Source organism: Perognathus longimembris, chromosome 14 (genome assembly GCF_023159225.1).
Source record: "Perognathus longimembris pacificus isolate PPM17 chromosome 14, ASM2315922v1, whole genome shotgun sequence".
Classification (NCBI taxonomy): Eukaryota; Metazoa; Chordata; class Mammalia; order Rodentia; family Heteromyidae; genus Perognathus; species Perognathus longimembris.
Genome location: NC_063174.1, coordinates 29,774,073 through 29,796,796, shown reverse-complemented (window position 1 = coordinate 29,796,796; position 22,724 = coordinate 29,774,073). Strand labels below are relative to the sequence as shown.

General features: G+C 36.0%; 1 protein-coding gene, 1 long non-coding RNA gene and 1 other non-coding gene across 5 annotated transcripts in view; 1 reads left to right on the top strand and 2 right to left on the bottom strand.

Annotated features, from left to right (window-relative positions):
• The window catches only part of Ppm1a (protein phosphatase, Mg2+/Mn2+ dependent 1A), a 40,746-nt gene that overhangs the window by 9,221 nt on the left and 8,801 nt on the right, over positions 1–22,724 (bottom strand). For all 3 annotated transcript variants that reach the window (XM_048362911.1, XM_048362910.1, XM_048362909.1), the window contains 2 exons: positions 4,704–5,557; positions 2,808–2,925 (listed from right to left, as the gene is read on the bottom strand). In XM_048362911.1, coding sequence (XP_048218868.1) covers positions 2,808–2,925; positions 4,704–5,537 — 952 coding nt within the window. In that variant the 5' untranslated portion in view covers positions 5,538–5,557. The remainder of the gene's footprint in view (positions 1–2,807; positions 2,926–4,703; positions 5,558–22,724) is intronic.
• Positions 2,295–22,462, top strand: LOC125363628. The gene is made up of 3 exons (XR_007213254.1): positions 2,295–2,306; positions 9,123–9,132; positions 21,748–22,462. It is a non-coding gene; the product is annotated as an uncharacterized LOC125363628 (long non-coding RNA).
• LOC125363733 lies at positions 17,234–17,340 on the bottom strand. Its single transcript, XR_007213314.1, has one exon. It is a non-coding gene; the product is annotated as a U6 spliceosomal RNA (small nuclear RNA).

Sequence of the window (22,724 nt, the reverse complement as noted above, 5' to 3'; positions counted from 1 at the left end):
TTATTTTATTTCTCTTTTTAATTAAAAAGCAGTCTTAAATCTGAACAAAAAGCAAGGATCTCAGAATTGGTTTGCCAAGTTCCTTTATTGTGTAATCTTTCACATCTAGCATATTCTACATATGGTTCTAATGCTGGAAATCTGCTATACAAAAATAAAGGGATTTGATTTTTACCTAAACTACACAATTTCACAATCTAAACTGTAACACACTTAACATACAGTCTCTACTAAGCCAATACAATTATTTGATAAATAACTAGATACAATAAAAATGAACACTGATGAAAAATTCAACCAATGATGGTTTCAGGTCTAACATTATTTTGATTAATCTACATTGGATGTATATTACATCTTTTTAAAGATATTTTAATGTGAAGAGAATTACAGGAACCCAAATTCTTTAAAAAAATAAAAAGATTTTAAAAATGTTTACTACATCCTATTCCACGTGGGACAATCCATTTAAACTACATGAACATTAATATACTAGCCTTGCTTCTGTTCTTAAAAAAGAAATGAAACTTAATATTCCTTTAATTGCTCTTGCATTTTAATTAAACCATGAAAAGGCTCAGTGGTTTTATAAAGAATATAACGTATAGAATTATCCACATTTCACATGCACATATACAGAAACAGATTCTGCTTCTCCCCACTCTTGTCCATATTTGAGGGATTCTACCACTTTTCTCCAAAGTAACAACTCTAAAGCTCAGGTAGTCAGTAGCAAAGATATTTAGAACATATACACATAGAAATAATCTTAAATTGGCTTAGAAATCCCACAAGCTTAATAGCAATTTTGTTAAATAATTAGCTTAGTCTTTTCACTCTACAAGACAAGTATTTAGAAGGGCATAGACATTAGAAAAGAGAGCCTGAAAAGCTTTCCCCTTCTCTATGTGGCGAACAGAGAAGCCAAAAACGTTGGAAGCAACTAAAATCATGTTTAGTAGGTCACAGCAATTTAGTCAAGGCATGTGTTTAAAGAGAGAAAAGGTATTTGGTGTCTGTTTTGGAAGCTGCAGTATTTCCTCATTTAAGACATACAACATCTTTCACAATGCAAACAATTACATTCTTTTTGTGTCCATAAATAGCAGCAGTTTTAATTAATGTATTCTTTATTCTCTAGCTGCAGTCTCATTAAATCTAAGAATACCATCTTTAATTTTTGACACATAATCTCCAATTGAATGGTACAGTATAACATTTCAACATATCAAAAATAGACTATTATGTAAATTCTGCCCAGGTAGTAATTTTTGCTTGAAAGTAATATAAAAAATAGTATAACAAAATTATATAAAGTGAATATTTTATAATTCCACCCAAAACGTAAGAGTACACATTGAAAAGAAATGTAGCAATTCATTTCTAAAACTGGATCCCATTTCATAATAAAAATACTAATGTGCTTATTTCATTCTTCAAAGCATTAGGAAAATGTGTGCCCAAGTTAAAGTGCCAAAACAGTATCAGCTTACTTCTATACATATTATTCTTACAGTTTCTTATTTTTCTACTAATCAGCAATTTAAGTCAATGGTTTTGTAGCATTCAAAGTATTTTTAATTTTATGGTATTATTTATAAATAACTGATATTGAAATGATTATCTTAAAATGTAAAAATCACAAAGTGAGGTACATATGAATAAAATACTGAATAATACAAATACACACTAAATGTACCACTGTCGAGCAGAGGAAGGTAATAAAAACAAAACACCAGCTGTAGACAGTACTCAAAATAAAAAAAATGATTCTAGTATCAAACTGATTATGATTAATATCAGAAAGGAAAAAACAGAATTAAGGTACATATTTTAATAATGCAGGCACAATGAGATGCAGTAGGGGTATAGGTCAATGCTTGCATGCTACTAGAAGTCTTTAATGCAAGTTAATGACATTAGGAGCCCCAAATGCATTTTCTATATAACTAATGTAGAGTTGGAACTGTATAATCTATATGCTTCTGTATATATGGTAAACTGAAATTCTCTGCATAGACAATGTTTAAAACAAATAGTAGCTATATCAAAGATCATTTAATGGGAATGGATGGTAGTTCAGTGGGAGAGTACTAGAGAAGTAGCAGAAAGAAAAACCTACCACCACTATCACCAAAAAAAAAAAATAATAATAATTTAAGGTTTTACAAATACTTGAAGGCATTATATTTGAGAGATACAAACAACTTTTCTATTTGTTCCAAGGTAATCTGTGTAAAATACACTGTTGGAGTTTCCAACTTATTTTTTTTTAATCTAATTTAGAAGTTACATTTCTGCAATGTGTTTTCTACTCAGGTATATTTGTTGAGGTAAGATAATATATGGCTTAAGAAAGAAAGGTGAGGAAGAATTAAAAACAAGTTTTAAAAGCTGTGGCACATCAAAGTTGTTAATAACCAATTTGTAACCTTCAAGTTAACAAAAATGAATAAGTAAACCAAAAAACTCCAGAGACTTTAAACAAACCATAAATCAGATTTTCCTGGCAAAAAATTACTCATGCCAGTGAGGTCATCATAATTACCCAGCCCACATTTTAGCCTTTTAAATAAAACGAAAGTATCCTGAATACAATGTATTAGGACACACTAGTTATTTCTAATGCTACTGTGATAGGATAACTACAAATACACATCTAAATAGCTACTTCAGAATGCCTTTCCAACTCCTGCATACTGAATACTAGAAATTAAAGACATGTAAAGAGCTAAAAAAGCTAAAATGTTAACATTTGTGTTGGTTTTTCTTTAATAAAAGCTACTTATTTTTGTTAAATGATCCACCTTCTACTCTGCATTCCAGGTATTTGTCCAACTCTGCCTCCTTCTTCACAGCTTCTGGCGATACTTTGGGTGCATTTGGAAAACAGATCAAAATCACACTCATGTTGTCTCGACTTCCCTGAAGAAAAAAATTGAGAAAACATTTTGGTTTTCTTTATGCTTTTCTAAGCTTTAAGCATCTTTAAAAGTTATACCAGTTATAGCTATACTTGTAAAAAAAAATGTTACTTTTAATGATTAAAAAAATGTATGGGGACAAAGAACAGACATTACAGGTTATATCCACAATAATAATCATTAAAAATTCCACAAGATAAACTACTTCTAAGTATATACTGGTGGCTCACTTACATTTAAACAATACCTAATATAAGTATACATACACATTCACTCCATATAACATGGCAAGTGCTAGTTGTATACTTTACAATTAGGATTTAAAATATAATGCTTAAAATCACAATAAATTGTAGGGTTACTCCATTTTCTTCATACGTAGAAGTATGTGTTGATATTACATAAGCCTGATTTATAAGGACAAGAGTTTAGTTAAGATTTTTAAGCTGAGATGGTTGTGTATGTATAGAGCTACAAAAAAATGTTGACAATATTTCTGTTTCTTCAAAGAAAATCAATAAATGAGCATGACTCTTACAGGAGAGTACAGTTGAAAGTACAATGAACCTATTCTTAATGCTGCTGCTAAAGCTGTATAATCCTGTAGACACCAATTGTAACTTCTCTAGGAAAAGCATATATTGAGCGTATTTAAACTAGTCTATGTTTTTTCTCTAACTACTATATATTTATATATTTACATATAGGATATACCTATAATTATCTATCTCTATACATGTAAATGTAGCATATGATCATTATTATTATTATTTTTTTTTTGCCAGTCCTGGGCCTTGGACTCAGGGCCTGAGCACTGTCCCTGGCTTCTTCTTGCTCAAGGCTACCACTCTGCCACTTGAGCCACAGTGCCACTTCTGGCCATTTTCTGTATATGTGGTGCTGGGGAATCGAACCCAGGGCCTCATGTATACGAGGCAAGCACTCTTGCCACTAGGCCATATCCCCAGCTCATGATCATTATTTTTATGGTATATCTGTATACATACACATAAAACATCATTATTGTAAATCTTCAAGGCCTATAAACTAGATTATTATCTCCATTAATAACTGAGAAAGGTTGGACAATTTAAGACTGAACAGTACAAAAGTAATAAGAGGAAGTAAGCCTTGGTTCCAGGTCTGTTTGACTCTTAAGTCTGCAGAACCTTCTTTGGCTTCAGCTTCCTCATCTGTAAAATAAAGGGCATCAGCTAGCTTACCTATGTACATGATCCCATTTGATCCTCCCAACAAACCCACAAGATAGGGTAGTTGTTGTTTGTTTGTTTGTTTAACTAAAGAAACAGGTACTCCAGAGAGTTTACGTAACTTACCTGAAAATTTATCAAGTTCTTCTGACTCCAAGTCTAAAGCTATTTCATCACACCAAATAATCCCTTGGCTGGTGCTACAATCAACACGTCATAGGTACAAAATACTTTCATAAATGTATACACAGTAAAAACACTAAAACTCAAAATGCTCTTCACCTACAAGTACTGAGATCAAATCTTCCCCCATCCATTTTTCTAAAACATGCATCAACTTCCTCCTTTTACCTTTGATAATTAATCTTCCATATTACTAACAAGCTTAAGTAGTTAAGGTTAAAGATTCTTATAACTCTTCTATCTTGTAACTAGATATTTCTGAAGTATTCCTATATTTTCACTATTCTGTAATTGTGCAAAAAGTAAATTTTAAGAACTATAGATTCTAAGATGATTAAATTTGTAATTAGCATGACAATCATTATTTTTAAAGAAGTCTAGCTACCTTATACAAACAGGTGTCGACTACTTCATTGCAAACTTTCTCAAGATCATCAGTGACTTCAAGTCTGGATCTTACAAAATCACAGAGCTCTTCATTTCCCATAACATCCCAGATACCATCGCATGCAAGAATAATGAACTGATCATCTTCTTCAGATCTTTCAATATCATGAACTTCAGGCTCTGGTGAGACAAGCTGCTCTGTAGGACCTTTTCCATGGACGCATTTGTAATCAAAATCCCCAAGGGCCCTTGATACAGCTAGAGAGCCATTCACACGTTGAATCATTACAGAGCCACCTGCATTCTGAATTCGTTCTTTTTCCAGTGGATTACTTGGTTTGTGATCTTGTGTGAAGAAGTGAACTTTCCTGTTTCTACAAAGTAAACCTCTTGAGTCTCCACAGTTAATGAAATAAGTGTGTTGGGGGGAAATTAAGACACCCACAGCTGTTGACCCACTTCTATCTGCACCATGTTTCTTCTCTGACATAACTCTCATGTGTTCATCAATCTCCAGAAAACCTGTTCTGATTCCATTCTTTACATTTTCCACAGAAGGTGCTCCTGCAGACCCTTTAAAATCCTGGTTATTGGTGATATGATCTAACAAATGCTCACAGCAGTATTTGGCAACCTGAGAACCAGCATGCCCATCATAAACAGCAAAGAATGACCATGTTTCAAGTCCACTTGGCAAACCGATTACAGCTGTATGTGCATCCTCCATTTCAACTCGCCAACCTTGCATGCTGCTTAGCCCATATCGTAACCCATTACCCTGCCCCTGGGCATTATGCTTTTCCATCTTTGGCTTGTCTAAAAATGCTCCCATTATGTCTCGATCCTCTAGGTCTGCAAAGGAAGAGAAATGAGAAAGTCAACAGCTATCTTTGCAACAAAATACACTTTCAACAATATTTTTTTAAGAGTCAAGGTAATACAAGAAAAGCTTTAAATACAAACTTATCTCTTGTAATAAGTAGATACTCAATTGTATTACTGAATTTGTTATCTGGGAATTAACAAGAACTGATGGGAGAGTCTTTGATCAAGCACAGCTCAGAATGGACATTAGGCAGAGAGAACCAAAGCATCAGTGCAAAGGAGAGCTGATCTGCCACGCTAAGGCATGGACACTCAGGGCAGATCTAGCAGTGGTTACCAATCTGCATAAGCCAGGTCAAGCATTTAAGGATACACTGGAACATGTGCCATGTGGTATATCAATCAAGAAAAATGAAGTGAATTCATAGAACATACAAAAAAAAAGCACTTACTATTTGAAACACATCTTAATTGGAACATTCAGGAATTCTGAGTTTGACTTGATATCTAGTTTCACTGTCACTATATGAACTTTCTGGGAAAACAAAAAATGGTCTATTCACAATGCCACAAATTTTCATGTCCCTTCTTTTAAGCCTTTGCTCATGCCAGTCTCCTTAATTGGAAGCCATTGCTTCTTCTGCTTATAAAAAAACATACCTATCCTTTAAAGTCTAGGTCAAATTTTAATGCTTCACTGAGATTTTTCAGGTTTTGATTAAGCCAGTAAGTTACTAAATTACTATAAACTGTCTAGCCCTAAAATTTAAGTTTATAAGCAATTATATGTAAAAATCTTATTATGTAACATATATAACAAAATTAATTTACTGATAATTTATTATGCTAATGGAAAGAACATGTATCATTATTATACTCTATGACCATTAAGTATAAATACAAAGGAGACCAAGAGACTTGTCTTGATGGCAAATCTGGAAAAAAGTGATCTTATTCTTTCCCAATATTGAAATTCCTTGGTTTGAAAGGTACCTATACAGGGCAGACAGAGCTGGTCAGAGTTTAGGTTGGCCCTTACTTCTCCAATAGTTTAGGAATGTAGACACGGAGGGTCCACTTAATCAGATGAATGACAAGCTAAAAGCAATCTAAGAGGACATAATTCTGAACAGAGAATGCAGGTAAAGGAGGTATGTAGTAGGAGATATGGGTAGTAAATGTACCTAGGCCAATTAGTATGTAGTTCTATGGGATTTATGATGTTGCAATGCTAAACTCAGAGAAAAAGGGGAAGAAAAACCCTTAGGAAGGAAATAAAAACATTAGTTTTCCCACCAACCTTTTCCTCTTTCCTTTTTTCTCCTACTAACCAAATTGATACAAATGAAGAAAAGACTGTGAATGTTGGAATGGATAAGACAATTCTGCCTACTCTCCTACCCCCTATTAACATTCAATCAATGAAAGGTAAATAGCATAGAGTAGCTATCACTCATTATTTGTGTGGTACTTGTCAGATTACTTTTTTGAAACCCAGTTTATATATACATTAATTAATGCAAAGGGGTAAGTATTTTGATTTGAGATAGGACAATATAACAATGACATCTTGTTAACAGAAAGTGTTTAGCAAGAATTTAAAATTAATTTGGTGCTTTACAGTCTTACTTCATTTAAACAACACTACAATTCATAAAGAACTTTAGCCAAGATTAAAGAACTTAACTAAGGTCATTCAACTAATAAATTCAACTAATAATTCAACTAAATTCAACTAATAATTCAACTTCTGACTCACTCTAAGTGTTTACATGAGAGGCATTAGGATAGTAGTCCAGAGACAGCCAAAACAAAGAACATGAGACTTTCTGAAAAATAAAGCAATAGTTTGAGAGCCTATCTCTGATGGTAGAACAAGTATGAGGCACTGAGTTCAAACCTTCCAAAACCTTCCAACATTTTACCCTACATTATAAGGGCATTATTGTACAGTAGAAATAGGTTTAGAAAAAGAAAAAAGATTCCATTATTTAACAAGAAACAGTAACCACACAACAAAAAACAGATAAAATTCGAATTAAACACATTTACTAGAGAAACTGACAAGATAGCAAGAACCAAAACCATTGCTCCTCTAAGAATTTCCCAATAATTAATGTACTAGAGAACATAATTATGAAGTTAGACCAATGTGAGTCTAAATTCTGGCTCTACTACTTGTAATGTGACCATCACTATATGTTTTTTAATTTCTCTCTCCATCTTACAAGGTTCTTAAGAGCATTGACACAATGTCTAACACATTACAAATATTCAATTTAAAAGATCATCATTACACTATTTTTTGCTGTTGTTTTTTTGCCAGAGGGAGGAGCTAGTTATAGTAACATTTCTTCCTAGACACTGGCTTTGGCTTCACTTACTTCAAAACCTTGTGCAGGACATGCTTTATTATTATGTTGTTGGCATTATTATTATTATCATTAGGGCTGCGATGGAATCCAAGGCCTCATGCATGTTAGGTAAGCAGTCTACTACTGAGCTATACTCCTAGATGCTGCATGATATATTTGAAGATGCACATAAGCAACAGCTCAGCATTTTCACTTCTAATTATATAACCCTGAGCAATGTGTTACAAATGATGGACACCTAGGTGATAAAAGTCTACTGAGTTATATATGACCTGTACAAATCTAATTATATCAACAGATATATACTGAATAATGCAGCAAAACAATTCTACATACATATTTGGTTAAATGCAAAAACAAAGATATGCATGTGCTAACTTCAGAATAGTGGTTATCTTTTGTGTGTCTCTACCACCTACAGTAGAGACTAACATAAGAACAGTGGTTGTTAGCATTTTGAAGATAAAAAGAACATGGCTTCAGGAAAAGGTTCAAAAGAGAACTCAGTTGTACCTGTAAAATGATTTCCTGGACCTGGAGGTAGTACAAGAGACTTTAAAATATGATCTCTGTGCAGCCTCATCTAAGGTTAACTGAACTCCTTCAAAAGTTTCTTCCACTAAGTCAAAAGATAATTATGGAACAAAAGAAAAGGAAACTGCTAGGTGGTGGCAGTTCACTCCTGTTATCCTAGCTATGCAGAAGGCTAGAACTGAAGGTAAAGACTTGAAGCCAATCTGGGCAGACAAATCTAAGACACTAATCTCCAATCAGCAAAAAAGCCAAGCAAGAGCATGAAGCTCTGAGTTCAAGCCCCAGTTTTGGCAGGGAAAAAAAAAAATAAACTAAGCAAAACACACACACACACATAGGATTCTCTTGAAATTCAACTTACAACCCACAATTCCACATCTAAATGACCAGAGATATTAACGGGTGGTTCCTGGTTTGATAATAACAACTAACAGTTATGGGGGATTACTACCAGTCAAACAGAGTTCTATAAAGTCCTATATGTGCATTAACTGTTTTAATCCACACGAATCCTAAAAGATATTATTATCCTTATCAATGAAACAGTGAGTTTAAGTCATGTATTGAAGGGCAAGCACATGTTGCCTCATATATTTTTCTTTTTGTGTGTGTGGATCCAGGGGTTTGGCACTGAGAACCTGGTTGTGCTCAAGGCTAGTACTCTACCATTTGAGCCAAAAAAGTCACAAAAAAGTTATATTTGTATTTACAAATTTGATTTTTCAAAATTTGTATAATTAAGAGTCTGAATACACAAATGATCTGTCTAAACCTATTTCATTAAATGACAAAGTGCAGAAAAATAGAATGACTTGCCCAATAAAGCTGAGAAAAGGACCTGGGTTTCTGGATTTGCACTCCATTCTCCAGTACATCCAGTATATGTGCAAATGAAGTAATGGAGTTCTTAAAATGAGTTTTTAAAAGACAACATATGACATAGGCAAGATTGTAACAGAAGTTCAAACTTATTTCAGTGTTAATACCTTCTCCTGATTACAATCTACATAATCTCTTCTCTAAGTCTCTACAGCTCATGGGGTGGGTGGTGGTGGTGATGATGGTGGGTTTCCAAAGATAAATGACCTAAAAAAGAGGACAGGCACGAAAAATAAGAAGAGAGAAAGGAAGTTTAAAGATTTTGCTTAGACAGGAAACAATAGTGAATACTTATCTCTGACAAAGCTTAAATAAAAATGAAACTAAATAAAAAATTAAAATCACCAGAGAAAAATAAAAGAATATTCATTATAACACAAAAGTAAAAAATTAGGGACTGGGAATGTGGCTCAGCGGTAGAGTGCTTGCCTAGCATGCACAAAGCCTTGGGTTCGATTCCTCAGCACCACATAAACAGAAAAGGCTGGAAGTGGCACTGTGGCTCAAGTGGTAGTGCTAGCCTTGAGCAAAAAGAAGCCAGAGACAGTGCGTGCGCTCTGAGTCCAAGCCCTAAGACTGGCAACAAACAAACAAACAAACAAAAAACAAGGTAAAAAAGCAGACAATATTCATTAGGTGTAAAAACTACACATCAACATATGAGATATATAAACTGAAAATAAGTTCCTAGAAATGAAAAAGTTGGTGAACTCAAGCAATAGAAACAGTAACAAATTAGACACTACAGGAAAACAAATCACTGAGTATCACTTCAAGAGAACACATTGCTGTTCTAACAGAACAGAGAACAGAAATGTCTTATGTTACATCCCTCTACCAGAGCTTTGGACTCTGTGCTTCAAATAAATAGACAACTTACTTACCGGTGGTTTTAGGAACCCTACATTATTATCTCTTTTTCTCTGTTATATCAACCTCTCATAATTGATGTGACTTTTAAAGACACTGGAGTGTTACCCATGTCACCCACTAAAAATAAGTCTTCATGTGACTCATTCCACTCTAACTACCCACCTTCCTCTCTTCCTCCCTTTACAGTTAAACTTTTTGAAAAGGTGTTGATAAGTCCAAAATGTTTTCTGGCTGTTCTACCAAATTAATTTCCTAGGATTCACTTCAACATTTCAACAACTTTAGAATGGACTACTCATAGCATCCTTCAATACTATAGTCCCTCTTGAAAGACACTGGCTACTGGCTTTAAGATGATATCCATTCCTGATTTTCCTCCCACTCAGTTTTTCCAATCTTTTCTCCTTTGTAGGCTAAGCTTCACTGTATGGTTCCAGGCTTGTAACTATGCCTTTTTCTATATATTGCTTCCTATACACTGGCTTTTACTAGTGAAGCACATCATTCCACAAAGTGAACAGAAACCAAGGACAAGTGTGTGTGTGTGTTCTGGGGCTTGAATTCAGCATCTGGGCCAAGCCAAGGACAAATTGTGTGTGTGTGTGTGTGTGTGTGTGTGTGTGTGTGTGTGCGTGCGCACGCGCGCGCGAGCGTTCCAAGGCTTGAATTCAGCATCTGGGCCTGTCCTTGAGCGTTTTTTGTTCAAGGCTAGCACTCTACCACTCGAGCAACAACTCCACTTCTGCCTTTTAGGTAGTTAGTCTCATGGATTTTCCTGCCACATTGGCTTCAAGCCAAGATTCCCACTTAGATCTCAGCCTAAAGAGTAGCTAGGATTTCAAGTGCGAGCCACCAGTTACTCAAGGCCAACATTTTGTGTGTGTGCCAATCCTGGGGTTTGAATTCAGGGCCTGTGTACTGTCCCAGGACTTCTTTTTTGCTCAAGGCTAGTGCTTTACCACTTGAGCCACAGCTCCACAGCTTCTGGCTTTTTGGTAGTTCAGTGGATATAAGAGTGTCACAGACTTTCCTGCCCAGGCTGGCTTTAAATTGCAATCCTCAGATCAGTCTCCTGAGGAGCTAGGATTACAGGCTTGAGACACTGGTGCCTGACCCAAGGACAAGTTATATTACCTATCTTTATCTGGTCTCTTATCAGTCTAGTAGGCGACAGGATTCTACTTTCTAAATAGCCTCTAATTTGTCTTTTTTTCTATCACTATCTACTCCCCAAACTACTATCATTCTTGGTATAAAACATAGCTTTCTATTTGTTTCTTCTCATGCATATTGGCACCACTCCAATTCATTCTTCATTCTCAGCAGCTTAAGTAAAGCTACTGAAATAGAAGTTTTATCATATCACTTCTGCACTAAAAGTTTAAAAATGGCTTCCCGCTGTTTTAGAGAAGAACTGCTTGACTTACATGAAGGTCTCTAGATCCTTTCTCTAGCCTTATCTCACTTTATACTATCCCCCATTCCTCCACATTCTGTACTCTAAACATATAGGCTTTCTTACAATACCCAAGTACTTTTATGTTTTCTTTCTCTTAATATGTAAACAAATGCTACATCGTTCTAAAAAGCTATTCCCGACTATCAGCTATTCAGAAATCTTCTTTGAATTTCTTTATCAATTCCTCTAGCACAGAGCATCCTACAGACAATAATAAGTATTTGCTGAACAAGGCACAGCCTGTTATCCCAACATTGGAGAAGCAGTTTTTCAAATTTGGACTAGTCTGAGTTCCATGATGAGATTTCACATCAAAAACAAAACAAAAACCAAAGCAAGCAAACAAACAAGATGCCAAATACATCAACTCCAAGAAAAATCAGATGTAATAGATTTAGTAATATAGAAAGAACATACATACATAAATCCTTTCTGAAGAAAAAAAGCTATAATCAAAGAAATAAAGTGTCCCTCAGCTGAAGTGTTTTTAAACTCAAGCTCACTGGATCAAATGCTAACGCTTAATTACTAGTTGCTCAAAATGACAAATATTGAAAGAAAAGCACAAAAACATAATACCTTGACAGAAAATGTGAGCATCCAAAAGAAAGATTAAATCCAAAATCTAAATACAATAGATAATCAAGTGTGTAGTAATTTGTTACATTAGCTACAAAACTAATATGATACCCAATAGCTAAGTCTTCCTGCTGAGAAAAAAAATCTGCCACACAAATGAAAAAGGAAATGTGTAATTTCAATAAGTTTCATGGAAGAAAAAAAAATCAATGGAGACTGAGTTTCTTACATGTACCAAGCTAACAAGATCAAGTCCTTATCATGTCTGAAAACTGATTATTATACTAAAACGATAACCTATACAATTCAGCATGTCAGCTTAAATTCCAAGAAGGTACAGAGGTTTTTCAGGATCCTGGCAACAAATGACAAAGTCATATTATTTGGGGTTAAGCAGCAAATTGACATCTTAAAAGAAAACAAAATTGATGCAACTGAAAGTTCTGAAGTAAAAAAAAAAAAACCTTAAAAAAGAACATGATGGGGCTGGGAATATGGCCTAGTGGTAGAGTGCTTGCCTCGTATACATGAAGCCCTGGGTTTGATTCCTCAGCACCACATAAACAGAAAAAGCCAGAAGTGGCGCTGTGGCTCAAGTGGTAGAGTGCTAGCCTTGAGCAAAAAGAAGCCGAGGATAGTGCTCAGGCGCTGAGTTCAAGCTCCAGGACTGACAAAACAAAGCAAAACGAAACTAAAAAGAACTTGAGGACATGTCATTCTGTTTCACCCTAGAGGAAAGAAGAAAACCTAAAAAACTACTTAAGAAGAAATAACTGACAACTTGGTTTATGAAACGAGATGATAAATAAGAAAACTAGAAAATGAAAGTACTACCAAAGCTACGAAAATGAATTTGGGAGATTAGAAAAAAATCATCACAGTGTTTTAAATGAGAAGCAATCAAGACTGAAGACTCTATAGTAACAATCAGCAAGGGATAAAACAGTAACAACAAAAATAGTATGCAAATAAGCACAAGAGACAAAAGTGAATACAGTGGAGCAAAAAACCCCATAAGGAATGCAAATTCAACATCGTAATTAGCATATTTTAAAAGAAAATTAAGGGGCTGGGAATACGGCCTAGTGGTAGAGCGCTCGCCTCATATACATGAAGCCCTGGGTTCAATTCCCTAGCACCACATATATAGAAAACGGCCAGAAGTGGCGCTGTGGCTCAAGTGGCAGAGTGCTAGCCTTGAGCAAAAAGAAGCCAGGGACAGTGCTCAGGCCCTGAGTCCAAGGCCCAGGACTGGCAAAAAAGAAAAAAGAAAATCAAGTGATGGACATTAAAATTCCCAAGAAAAAGGAAATTTAAGTTGAAGAAAATACAAATTCAATGATTTTTAAAGCATTCATTAAGCACAAAATAGAAACTCACCAACACCAACACATTATTATTAAAAATTTCAAGAATGTAACAATTCAGACAAACTAAATATGCCTCCCAAGAAAAGAGAAACAACTACATCAGGCTGGCCTCAGACTTCTATATAACTTTCAGATGACAGGCAATAACAAGGTAACACCTGTAATTGTGGGAAAAAAGGTATATTCCAAGAATTACATCCCTGGCAAAGTTGTCATTTATATGTGAAGACAATACAAAACTATGCTAGCACTAAATAAGCATTATTATCCAAACTAGAAAATATGTTTTAAATTGCTTTAGACCATTTTTTTTTTTTTTTTTTTTTTTTTTTGCTAGTCCTGGGGCTTGAATTCAGGGCCTGGCTTCTTTTTGCTCAAAGCTAGCACCCTACCAAACTTGAGCCACAGTGCCATTTCTGGCCTTTTCTATATATGCGGTGCTGAAGGATGGAACCTAGGGCTTCATATATATGAGGTAAGCACTCTTTCCACTTGGCCATATTCCCAGCCCGTTTTTTTTTTTTTTTTTTTATGCCAGTCCTGGGCCTTGGACTCAGGGCCTGATCACTGTCCCCGGCTTCTTTTTGCTCAAGTCTAGCACTCTACCACTTGAGCCACAGCGCCATTTCTGGCCATTTTCTGCATATGTGGTGCTGGGGAATTGAACCCAGGTCTTCATGTATACGAGGCAAGCACACTTGCCACTAGGCCATATTCCCAACCTCCAGCCCGTTTTAAATTGCTTTAAAAGCAGGCTCCTAAGCTACTTCTCATTGACTTGGTTTGTTTCAGCAATCATAGAATATTAAACTCCCTATCAAAAAGAGAAAGTAAGAAGAGGAAGTATGTGGATATGTATCTCCAGTGGTAGGTAGAGTGCCAACCTTGAGAAGTAGCCAAGCAAGAGAGAGAGGCTTTGAATTCAAGCCTCAGTACTAGCACAAAAAGAGAGAGCAAGAGAAAGAAAATTAACACTACAGGCAGCTTGAGAAAACAAATTAAAAAAAGAAACTAAGCTTTACTGATGAATTTATGTTTTTAATAATGAGAACTTCTATAAGGTCCATATCTGGAAAAACTGACACTATCTGACTAAAGTGTCTGGCTATATGTTACATATAGATAACAGTATTATCTAAATGTCTTCTAAATTTGATGATGGGACTATAATTAAGAGTATGTCCTACTTTTGCTTTTTTGTCGGCTAGGCGAGGGGTATGAACTTGGTCGGCCTGGGTGCTGTTCCTGAGCTCTTCAGCTCAAGACTAGTGCTCTACCACTTCAGCCACAGTGCCACTTGAGTTTTCTGGTGGGTCATTGAAGATGATAGTCTCACAGACTTTCCTGCCGGGGGTGGCTTTGAGCTGTGATCCTCAGATCTCAGCCTCCTGAATAGCGAGGATAACAGGTATGAGCCACGGGTGCCTGGCTTTTTTTTCTATGGGTGAAGAGGCATGATGTTGACATTGAGTCCCAAATGGTTCAATAAAACTTAAGCTATTGTGTCAAGAGAATATGCATGAACAAAAGGAAGAAAAATAAAGTTTATAAAACAAATGTGGGAAGATGTTAATTGGTCATTTAGGCAGATGTGGCAGTTCTTTGTGCACTTTTTAAGAGTACATTTTTAATGTACTTTTGTTTTTGCCAGTCCTGAGACTTAGGACTCAGGGACTGAGTACTGTTCCTGGCTTCTTTTTGCTCAAGGTTAGCACTCTACCACTTGAGCCACAGCGCTACTTCCTGCTTTTTCTGTTTATATGGTACTGAGGAATCCCAGGGCTTCATACATGCTAGGCAAGCATTCTACCACTAGGCCACATTCCCAGCCCGCTTACAGCACATTTTAAGTTTGTTCTCAAAATAAAGCTCTTAAAAATTAAAGCACATCAGGCAAGACAATTTCAAAATCAAAATCTTTTAATCACAACTGGGCCATGTGAGTTTCCAGACCTTGATGAAATTATGCTAAAATACTTCTGAAACAATCTGACTAAATGTCTGGCTATATGTTGCATGTAGATAACAGCATTACCTATCAAATAATTCTTTCCATTCTTCTAGCTAATGATAGACTTCTAAGGCAGCAGGGCAGCACACTGAGTACTGACAAAACCCAGAACAGGATTCTCTTCCTAATTCAGAACCCTTGGGAAAATAGTAGCAATTTAGCCCTCTGGGAGATTCCTCTACAAAAGAATCCTAAGATTATATGCAGAGATTATACCTATTCTGCAATAGGTCTAGGTAAAGATCTTGGAAAAACTCAAAAAGAAAGCATATTACGATTTGGTTTCAAAATTCCTAAACAATGGCTGGAAATATGGCTTCTATCCTAGATTGTCTGTGTAGAAAGTAAGTACAAGGCCTAAAGTTTAAACTCCAGTAATGCAAACTCTTACAAGAAGTTCTAAAAAGAAAACATCTGAAGGGTATTAAATCTTGTCAGAAATGTAGTGATCTTTTGTGTTTCACTGACATATGGCTAAAATGCAAACTTGAGAAAAAATTTTTAAAGAAATCACATATCTTCACTACATTGTAACATGTTTGCCTTGTTTCTTGAGATACTACTCTCGCAAATACTTCCAAACTTTATTCTACTGCCCACAAATTCAAAATCCCTGAAATATTCTTTCTAATCCTGTTCTTCCGGCTCTAATCCTTCCACAATCTGAGCAATATTTTCTTCTATTTTTCTCTCTTGCTTTTAATTATCTCTTATTCTTGGATTTAACAGGAAAGTACAGTGATAAAATCCAGAGCAAGCCAGATGTAAAGGGAACATTTCAGTGAACTCACATGAGAGCACGAATGCCAGTAAGGACAATAGTCATATTTTTTTGAGTAAAGCTATGAGTGATGAGTTTCCTTTTTGGTTTAAATTTGAATACAGTCTCCCAACTACTAAATTTTTTTGTGTGTCAAATAAGGAAGCAAACATTTAAACTGTAAAAGAAAGTAATTTATTCAAAATAGGCTATTCCATGAGCATGCATAATGTGTTCCAAGAATAAAATTACTGATCAAAAAGCTAACAATGGGGCTGGGAATGTGGCTTAGTGGTAGAGTGCTTGCCTAGCATACATGAAGCCTCAGGTTCGATCCCTCAGCACCACATATACAGAGAAAGTGCTCAAGTAGTAGAGTCCTTGAGCAAAAAGAAGCCAGGGACAGTGCTCAGGCCCAGGACTGGGGAAAAAAAGTTATCTGTATTCCATTTATATGTAATATCCAAAATAGGCTAGTCTGTAGGAAACAGATTAGTCCCAACTACTCATGAAGCCCATGAAGAAAGATTTTTTAACCCAAGAGTCTGGGACCAGTTGAGCCACATACAAAAGCCAACTGTGGTACTGGTTACATAATTCTGTGACCATTCAAAAACTACATGTAAATGTAAAGGAATGAATTTTATGACAAGTGAATTAAAGTTGTTTAAGTCTACCACTATGGTTTTATGTAGGTTTCTACATACTTTTACAAAAAAAGACTAAAAAGAAACGACTGGAATACACACACACACACACACACACACACACACACACAAATATAGAAAATGCCTATACTGTTTTTCCAGCTGCCAAATACTCTTTCATCTTCTAGCCTCAAGCTAATATGCTTTTTTTTTTTAAAAAATATGGAATGCTTCATGAATTTGCGTGTCATCCTTGCGCAGGGGCCATGCTAATCTTCTCTGTATCGTTCCAATTTTAGTATATGTGCTGCCGAAGCGAGCACTAATATGCTTTTTTTTTTTTTTTTTTTTTTTTTTTGGCCAGTCCTGGGCCTTGGACTCAGGGCCTGAGCACTGTCCCTGGCTTCTTCCCGCTCAAGGCTAGCACTCTGCCACTTGAGCCACAGCGCCGCTTCTGGCCGTTTTCTGTATATGTGGTGCTGGGGAATCGAACCTAGGGCCTTGTGTATCCGAGGCAGGCACTCTTGCCACTAGGCTATATCCCCAGCCCCAAATATGCTTTTTTGACAGAATTATTTGCTTATCTTCCTTCAAAATAAATTTCAAGAGTCTAATGCAAATGAACTGCTATTGAACTAAATGTGCCAAAATAAAAGCTTAAAAAACAAAATTTCAAAAAACTCAATAGAAACAATCAAAACTAAAAAAAACCTTTTTTCTTCTGCCAGTCCTGGGGCTTGAACTCGGGGCCTAGGAGCTTTCCCTGAGCCTCTTTGTGCTCAAACTAGCGCTCTACCACTTTAGCCACACTACCTCTTAAGCTTTCTCTGAGTAGTTTATTGGAGATAAAGAGTCTCACAGACTCTTCTGCCCAGGCCTGGCTCTGAACCATAGTCCTCACATCTCAGCCTCTTGAGTAGCTACAATTACAGGTGTGAGCCACCAGTGACCCACTTAAAGATCATTTTTCCTCCATCAAAATTGTTAAAAAAAATAATCTCTTGCCAAATTAGGTAAAAGTTTACAATTATTCAAATCATGACCAGTTTTACAGATGCTAAGAGTTTCACAAAGACTAATGCTATAGAGCCTAGCCACCTTGGATGTTATCTTCATGTTTTATGACTTTTAATGTATTCATATCTTCTAGATGTGATGTGCTACGATCTGAATTACATATTGTATAAGATAGTGGTCTCAAATTTTTAACATACATTTTTTTTTGGCCAGCCCTGGGGCATGGACTTAGGGCATGAGCACTGTCCTTGGCTTCTGTCTGCTCAAGGCTACACTTGACCACTTGAGCCACAGTGCCACTTCTCACTTTTTGTTGATGTGGTGCTGAGGAATAGAACTCAGGGCTTCATGCATGCAAAGCAAGCCCTCTACCGCTAAGCCATATTCCCAGCCCCAAACATACTCTTTTGATCAGGCTTTAAAAGTAAAATTTGCTAAGTATACTGAATAATTGCTTGAGAAATATCTAAGCTAAATTTAGTCTGAGGGCTCTAGTGATTATGAAAATTAGACAATGACCTATTTTCATTAACAATTATGGTATAAACATAATATTGAAGAAAATGTTAGAAGCAGATATTTCATCTTTTTAGGTTTCTAATATTCTAGTATTTATGATTTCAAATAGCCTCATCTGCTAACTAATTCAAACTTGTCAGTTTGGGGCAATTTGTCTACAAATTCAGAAGTGGATTAAAATTCCTACTTTGCTATTTTTTAATCTGTGCATATTTAAGGATTCAGACTGACCTAGAAAATAATAGCTGATTTCATATACCAATCCATCCTTTTTTTGTGTCAGTATTTGCTGATAACCTTGTATATTTAGGTTGAAAGGGGAAATATAACATTAAGTACATAAGACAACAAACACTGGGCTTCTTAATATTTCACACATATGACATGTCCTCACTGGAAAAAATGACCAATAGCATTTGCCTCTACAGACTTCTGTTCATAGAATCTGTCTCCAAAACAAAAGTATTATTCATTAAATCCACAAATTGTGAAACGAGATGCTTTATGGATAGGGATAGTGCTGGGCTAAAAGGAAAATCACTGTGTGTGCATGTGTGTGTACTGGTGCTTGAACTGGGAGCATCACATTCTCACTTGTTTTTCTCTAATCAAGGCTGGTGCTATGACACTTGAGCCACACTACCCCTTCCAACTTTTTGGTGGATAATTGGAGATCAATCTCAATGGACTTTCTTGCTCCAGCTAGCTTCCAACAGCGATCCTCAGATTTTATCTTCCTGACTATCTAGGATTACAGGTGTGAGCCACCAGAATGCATGTGAAAATCATTTTTTTCAAAGCAGAAGTTCCTTTTAACAGACTAAAAAAAAAATCTATCCAAGTATCTCCTTATATTTGAATAGTCTAATAATACAGCCCAAAGTAGACTTTCCTACCTTTTCTTTGTGTCAGGTAACAGATTGGTCATTTCCTTTATTATAGAACTTAAGACTATAAACTGTGAATTATCTCTCACTTTGGACTTAAGATCCATGAGGGAAGAGATCATGCTTCTTTTGTTCATGGTATTTAGCACATAACCACACTTGATAAATGTGTGGGACAAATGAATGACAGCTATCTTCTCCATTTCATCAGGGATTCTTTTCTATGCAGGAAAGTGAAGCCTAGGGTTTGATTCCTCAGCACCACATATATGTGGCTCAAGTGGTAGAGTGCTAGCCTTGAGCAAAAAAAAAAAAAAAAGCTAGGGACAATGCTCAGGCCCTGAGTTCAAGCCCTAAGACTGGCAAAAAAAAAAAAAAAAAAAAAGAAAGAAAAAAGGTTCCGTCTCAACAAACTCTCTTGTTCACTCAATATAGATGAACAAGATAGTTTGTACATATATATATATACACACATATATATGTAGTTCTATTTGTTTTATTCCTACAGAATATGGACAGATTGCTAATATAGATACCAGGCTAGCAGGATGTTGGTAGCTCATGACTATAATCCCAGCTACTCAGGAAGCTGAGATCTGAGGATCATGGTTCAAAGCAAGGCAAGAAAGTGAGACTCATCTCCAGTTAACTACCAAAAGCCAGAAGTGGAACTGTGGCTCAAGGAGTGCTAGCCTTGAAAATAAAAAGCCCAGTGACAGTGGCCAGTCTCCGAGTTCCAGTCCCCAGGACTGGATTCACTCACTCACACATACACACAAAAACTGGGCTGGGTATGTATGAGTGTGCAGACTTATAGCACCAGCACTCAAGGGGTTGAGATAGGAAACATAGTGAGACGCTTTTCAGAAATAAAAATTGTACCCAAAGCAAATCTGCAGCTTACTGATCAAAAACTTAATTTTCAGGGTGGGAATGTAGCTCAATGGTACCATGTTTGCCTAGTATGCACAAGGCCTTGGATCCAATCTTGGAGGTGGGAAAATGACCAACCATACTTGATTTTCAGGTAACTGTTCACCAATGGACTTAATTATAACAATCAAACTCACTCCTCTGAATAATTACTATACACTAATAAAAAAGGAAAAAAATACCACATTATAATGAAGGGGAAAAAGGTGTAGTTATGATAGCAAGTTAGAAGCTATACATTTATTTCCCTAAGCTACTCATTTATTTATTTGCTCATTCACTATACATTAATTAGCGGGCTTTTATTAAAAAAGCTACCTTCCCCCCACTTTGTGCTGATACTGAGGCTTGAACTCGGGGTCTGGGCTCTGTTCCTTGCCTTTTTTTGCTCAAGGATAGCATTCTACTAGTTGAGCCACACCCCCACTTCTAGTGTTTTGGTGCTTAACTGGAGGAGTATCATGGACTTTCCTGCCTAGGCTGGCTTCAAATATCCATCCTCAGATCTCAGCCTGCTGAGTAGCTAGGATTGCAGGCGTAAGCCATCAATGCCTGGCTTAAAAGCCTTTTACTACATGAAAACATAGGAGGCAGCTTGGAGTTAAGGAAGAATAATTTTTGCAAGCAGGGAAATCTCTAAATGTTTTCAGGCAAAAATATCTTAGTCTTGAAGTTTTATTGTATAAAACAAATAATCTTACTTGTACATATGAAGCTCTTTATACTAGTTACTGTAGCAAAACACTACAAGGTCCTAAGTCATGACTAGTTGTTGATGAAGCACTTACAGTATCGGGCAGCATTTTTACAGTTAGAGAAAATGAAGATGACAGCTATAAAGTAACACAGGGTAAGTTCTGGGTTAGCCACAAAACAGAAGCTACGTCTTCTAAGATTAGCTCTTTATCACCCAAAACAACCTTACAGAGTCTCAGCAAGAATCCCGCTTTACAAGTAAAAACAAAACAAAAAAAAAAGTGGGAGAAAAATGAGGAAGGAAGTAACAAGTTGGATAAGAAATGTACTCACTGCCTTACATATGAAACTGTACATCACTTTGACAATAAATAAATGAATAAAAAATTAACATTCTGAAGCATGATGGCATTCTGCAAAGATGTGCTTCTAAAACCTGGTTAAGTTCTGAGATTTAGGGGGGAAAAAATACCTAGCCATGCCTTTCTCATATTTTTTCATTAATTTTCATTCAATTTTGCTAAAGGGGAAGAAGTTGGTAATGTTATTTTTTTGAAACAGAACTACATTCCTGTCTGATAGTCACATGACAGATAAATATGAAGCATCAGCCTAAATTTAAACCAGATTATACATGACCTATGCTATCTCATAGTCTGATATTTCTGGCTCATACAGTGAGCAGAGATTACAAACATTACCACCAACATTCATATACTGAGAACCTATTTAAAACGAGTAAAAAATTTATTGACAATTCATTGAAATGGGCTGCTTAACACTGACATTTCCATTTCCATTATAATCTGTAACATAAATCCTATTAGGGAAATTGTATTTAAGACTACCTTCTTGGGGCTATACATAGTGTATAGACAAGTGGTAGAATGTATGCTAGTGGGCTCAATCCCCATCTCCAGGAAAAAGAAACAGCAGCTTATCTTTCTTTTATCTGGTAATGAGATTTGAAAGAGCCTCAAGCTTGCTGGGCAGGTGTTGTACTGCTGAGCCACACTTCCTCTGCAAACATTATTTTGAGATAGGGTCTCATTACTTGCCAGGGCATGCCTATTTCAGTCTTCCTTTCACAGCTGGGTGACATGTATAAGCCACCATGCCTAGCTTCTTCTGTGGGGATGTAATCTCATAAACATTTTTTGTTGTTGTTGCCAATACTGGCCTGTAACTGTGATCCTCCTGATCTCAGCTTCACATAGGACTGGGATGATAGGTGAGCATCACTGTATTCAACTACTGGTTGAAAAGTGGGGGTGGTTCATTGAGGATAACTTAGAACCAGAATACTCATCTCAGTTTTCCAAGTAGCTAGGATTACAGGTATGAGCCCTTGGGGCTTGGCACAATTATCTTCTTAAACTAAGAATTTCACTGGGAAAAAACACAATAATTTATGACAGTGAGCTGCAAAGTAATAAACATGGATGAACTACAAAACTTTATGTGGTTTGTAGAACTAAATGTATTGTGGCTATATCTTCAGATGCTTTTGTAGTATAGTTCTTCTTGGTAAAAAAAAAAAAGTTCTAAATATATGCTGGCATATATTTTTGAAGTATACTTTTCAAACCTAAGTGTCATCTCAGATCCCACCTCCATTATAAGACTAGATCTGGACACAATAGACATGTGGTCAT